This window comes from Frieseomelitta varia, unplaced genomic scaffold (genome assembly GCF_011392965.1).
Source record: "Frieseomelitta varia isolate USP_RPSP 00005682 unplaced genomic scaffold, Fvar_1.2 scaffold_673, whole genome shotgun sequence".
In the NCBI taxonomy this organism is placed as follows: Eukaryota; Metazoa; Arthropoda; class Insecta; order Hymenoptera; family Apidae; genus Frieseomelitta; species Frieseomelitta varia.
This window is the reverse complement of record NW_025110449.1, coordinates 99,944-104,622: the sequence shown is the minus strand read 5'-3', so window position 1 is coordinate 104,622 and position 4,679 is coordinate 99,944. Positions and strand designations below refer to the sequence as shown.

General features: G+C 45.7%; 1 protein-coding gene across 1 annotated transcript in view; it reads left to right on the top strand.

The window, feature by feature from the left end:
* Positions 1 to 1,607: 1,607 nt before the first annotated feature.
* LOC122535115 overlaps positions 1,608 to 4,679 on the top strand; it is a gene marked incomplete at its 3' end in the record, with an annotated part of 83,422 nt that continues 80,350 nt past the window's right edge. The window contains exon 1 of the mRNA XM_043666339.1: positions 1,608 to 3,445. Coding sequence (XP_043522274.1) covers positions 1,697 to 3,445 — 1,749 coding nt within the window. The remainder of the gene's footprint in view (positions 3,446 to 4,679) is intronic.

Below are 4,679 nucleotides of genomic sequence, written 5' to 3'. Positions count from 1 at the left end.
TTGCCAGAACAATGTCGTTTCACCACGGAAAATGTTTGTTTGTATTTTAATGGCGGTGCGATTCGTATTTTGGCGCCAAAAGTTTCTAACCTCTCTGGATCATTGCAACAATCATATCACCGCAAATGATTACAATAACAAATAAATGAACAACGATATGAATCGTGCGAATAATAATCTAATTAATACGGACAGTGATTTGATTAATGGAATTTATTTATTCACTTCGAATCTCATTTGATCTTGTTCAATTCATTGTGTAGAAACTCGAAGAATGGACGAAAATTTTAATTCCTTTAAAGTTCAATTTTCTCGAAAACCGAGCCCCAGATAAAAAAATGTTATACCAAATTTTTTTCTTATTTTTTGACGTGGAATCATCCCCTTGCACTACGAATTTCAGCCCACCCTGTATACACCGACGTATGTACGTATACACTCTGTGTGCGTGTGTATGTGTGTGTAATCGGGAAATAGTCCAAGGCGTACAAAAGGATGCAACGAAGGGTACGTGTCGAGCTTGGTCGTTCGAATCACGTACCTTGCTTTCTATTTATCTGTCGTCGTCAGGCGAACCGACCGGGCTCTCGTTTATCGCTGCATCCGCGAAATTTATATACCAACTTCAAGGGCACGTCGCTATCCGTTACGAGGCGTAACAATATTTCCTCGATTGAGAGTCCTCCCTCTTTTTCGCAGTTCGTCGATTTCTCTTTCTCTTCTCTCTATTTTCTTCTCTTTTTTTTTTTCCTTTGCGTCGAATCGTCGATGACTCTACTTATTCGAGTCGATCATCTTTTGTGAAGTTGAACTGCGGCCAATAACAATGGAATATCGTCGACGATCTGAAGCGATATGAACTTTATAAAAAAGAGATCGTATAACGATCCACTTGACCTTATTTTAATTAAAGCAATCTGAAGTTTGTACTTCGACGTAAGCTGCAATCGAGTCGTGTAACTTTAATTCTTAAAAACTTTTATTTTCATGATTTCAATATATGTAAAATTATTGTTTGTTTTTTTAAATTATTAAATAAATATGATGAACTGCTTCTGGATGAAGATTTTATGAAATTGTGTTTTCTAATATTATAATTTCATTATCGATACTAAGTATAAAATTAATATTTATAGATAAAATTTCATTATGTTTATTTATTAACGAGCGAGGTGCGAAACCAGAAGGAAAGTGGAAAGAGTTTCCGATGCAGCAAAGAGCACGATTTATTTATATATTATATATCATTTATTTATTATATTATATTATATTTATATTATTATTTACTTACATGTTTGGTATAATTAATAATTAAGTTAACAGGGATTCGTTGATTCCTCGACAGCTCCTATGAATACAGGAATGCATTTACCAAGTTTCTTCTTTGGGGAGAGAGACACATAAAATTTTTCACGTCAAATGTTCAATTGTTCAAATGTTCAAAGTCGAAGAATACCTCTCTCTCTCTCTCTTTCATCTCTCTTGTCCTCCAACTTCGTTCACAACGCACTTTAAACCCATTGTTTCAGAACAGAAGCCAAGAGACTCGCTCGAATCCGCTGTCATGGAGCTCTCCGTCGACGACGCGTCACGCTCATTCACAGTCCGATAATCCGCCCCGCGACTGTCTCTCGTCTTAATCTGTAATCTTAAATACCCGACGAGTCGAGCGAATCTCGAATGATTCGCAATCAAAATGGTGATGGCGAGCGGATCACCGAGCGGCAGCGCTTCGAGCAAGCTGAGAAGGTCCCGGAGATTGTCCTCGACCAGAGGGCTGAAGGTACAACCGAACGTAAACGAAGCCTGTTCCACTGAGAAGACAACGCGGCAAGATTCGTGTCGAAGCGAGCGGGCGTCGATGAATTGGGAGCTGAACGAGCGTATCAGCCTGAGCAGCGGGTCCAGCCCGGGCTTGGAGGTTCGTCCGGACGCGAGGAAGGGCATAGAGCTGAGCGGAAATCGCAGGAAAACGGAAACGATGGACGCGAGGCGAGAGAACAACACCGGCTTGGAGCTGATGAACGTGTCGGGGTTCCAGCAGCAGAGGCCAGGTAGTAGACAGCGCAGGGACTCGTGGTCGATCGACGTCGACGTGATCGAGCGTCGAGCAGGTGGCGAGAGCGTGATCAAGAGCGACTCGAAGTACGAGATAGGTGTCCCTAGCGGGAAGCAGAGACGACAACTGCCCGGCACGGTCAAGTCGTCCAAGTCCACCTCCGCGAGGAACGACGAGATGGTGGAGAAGGAGGCGGCGAAATGGGGGGGCAGGAAGAAGAAGGTGGACAAGACGAACGACTCGATCTCGAAGAGGCTGGAGCTGATTCACGAGCTGAACCAGAAGATCCTGGCCAACTACGAGCGGTTCCAGCAGAGGTCCAGGTTCAAGAGTCAATCGAAGGACGCGAAGGACACAAAGGACACGTTGTCGAAGTCGAGCGGCGGCACGAAGAAGGAGAGAAAAGAGGGAAACGAGGCGCACGCGGTGTACGCGGAGGCAAAACGCAAAGGAAGAACGAAACTGGATGGCGCGGTTCAAGACTCGTCGAGACAGCGCAGGTTGGACTCGAACGACAAGCTGACTCTCTCGAGGGGCCACTGCGAGAAACCGGCCGCGTCGAAGGATCAGCACGGAGTCGACACGTTGAACGAGAAACGATCGACAAAGACGCTGCCGAGGTCGAGAGTTCTGCGTGACAACGAGAACTTCACCATGGCGCCGAAGCCTGGTTTCTGCGAGTCGGACGAGAGCACCAGAGACAGAGTACTGACCACGAGGATCGAATACGACGGGGAGAGGAGGAGCGATTTTTGCTCGACCAACGATCGGCAGGAAATGGACTCGAAATGGACTCACGTAGACATCGTCGACGACGACGCGACCGATTGTCTGGGGAGCTCCAGATTGTACCCGGAGACAGGGTACAGCTCTAACGAAGCGAGAGTCGACTCGACTGTTACGTCGAAGGAGCCTGCGCGTCGAGACAGAACCGAATCGGAGATCGATCTGACAGACGATAGATCCCGGAACAAAGGTGACCGAGTCGTCGATCAGACGGCTCTCGAGCGTGAGATCCTGGGAACTCTGGACGAGGCGATCGAGAGATTCGACTCGGCGAGACTCGACGACGAGGGTGGGAAGAAGGACGAGGAAGAGGAGGAGGAGAAGAAGAAGAAGAAGAAGAAGAGGGACGAGTCGAACGACAACTCGATGAAAAGCGACGGCTCGATGTCGGAGCTGACCAGCCCGAAAGTGGCCAGACTCCAGGAGACCTTCAACTCCTCGTGGGACTCCGGCGTCGGCGTGGACGTCACCGGCGGAAGCGGTTGGGTTCGGATACACACGGGGATCGAGAGCAGCCTCGTCTATCTCACTCTGGACACCACCGCCAGGGACGTCTGCAGGGACATGCTGCTTGGCGACGACTTGTCCCTGTTTATACAGGTAAGCAGAGTGCCTCGAAACTTCCTCCGGGGCTAATTATTCATTTGATTTACGAGGCAAAGGCCGCGCGACCGCTCGGGTTAATGAGAGCGGGTGGCATGCTAATGAGAAGCTGGTGGAAGCTGGCTGGTTGGAAGTTTTTCACGTCTTTGCGACACGAAAGTCCGCGGTGTGTTTACTCGTTCAAATTCAGACGTTCTTCGGTTTCTTTCATTTCTTTTCTTCTTGTTCTTCTTCGTCGTCTTCTTCTTCTTCTTCTGTTGGATCTGAGGTGAGAGTCGAGGCGAGCCAAAGGGAGGACGAGGGTTGAGAGTATCTTACGAAACTCGGTTCGACGAGTGAACGATAATCCTCTCACTCGGCACACTCGCTAAACGAGGCAACTTTCGCGAGAGAGACGAGTTTTTTTTTTTTTTTTTTTCTACAAAGATCCCAAAGTTCGAAGTTAGGGTTTCGTTTCGTTCAAAGTTAATTCGTGAAACAATTCAGGCTGTCCGTAAGGTCTCTTTACAACTTCGAAAATTTATTACAAAGGCAAATGAAAGGGCAGACAAGTGGAAATTATTAAAAAATGAGATGCGTATGTTTAAGTTTTGTTTCGCCTCATTTAATACACCTCTGTATGGGCACCATTAGTTGCACGAAGCATATTAAGACGATAGTCAATTTCTTACACGATCGATGTTTTCCTCAGACGTTCTTGGTCGTCCACTCCTCCCTTTATCGAACACTATTGCTGTCTCCATAAATTTTTTATGCCATGCACGAATTGACGGACGTGACGGTGGATCTCTTCCATACTTGCAATTAGTTCTGAAGCCTCGCCGAGTCTGCAGATCCGATTTGGTTTCAATAAACCATGATACACACTGTGCCTTTTTTTGACGAGTAGCCATTTTGCAAGGTGTTCGTTTAACAGTATCTTATTCATCAACAAGGTTCCTGAAATGCAGTGTGATAAAAACTTTGATAATCACCTAGTACATGAAACAAATCTGACGAAGATATCTTATCAATTGCCTCTGTAATAAATTTTTGAAATTGCAAAGAGACTTTATGGACACCCACGTGAAGTTTTGATAAAGATATCGTGTATCGAACAAAGATACGGTGCATCACTAATCTAAAGTAGAAGCTTAAAAAACTTAAATACATACGTCTCATTCTGTAACAATTTCCACTTATCTGCCTTTGCATTTGCCTCCGTAATAAATTTTCGAAATTGCAAAGTGAC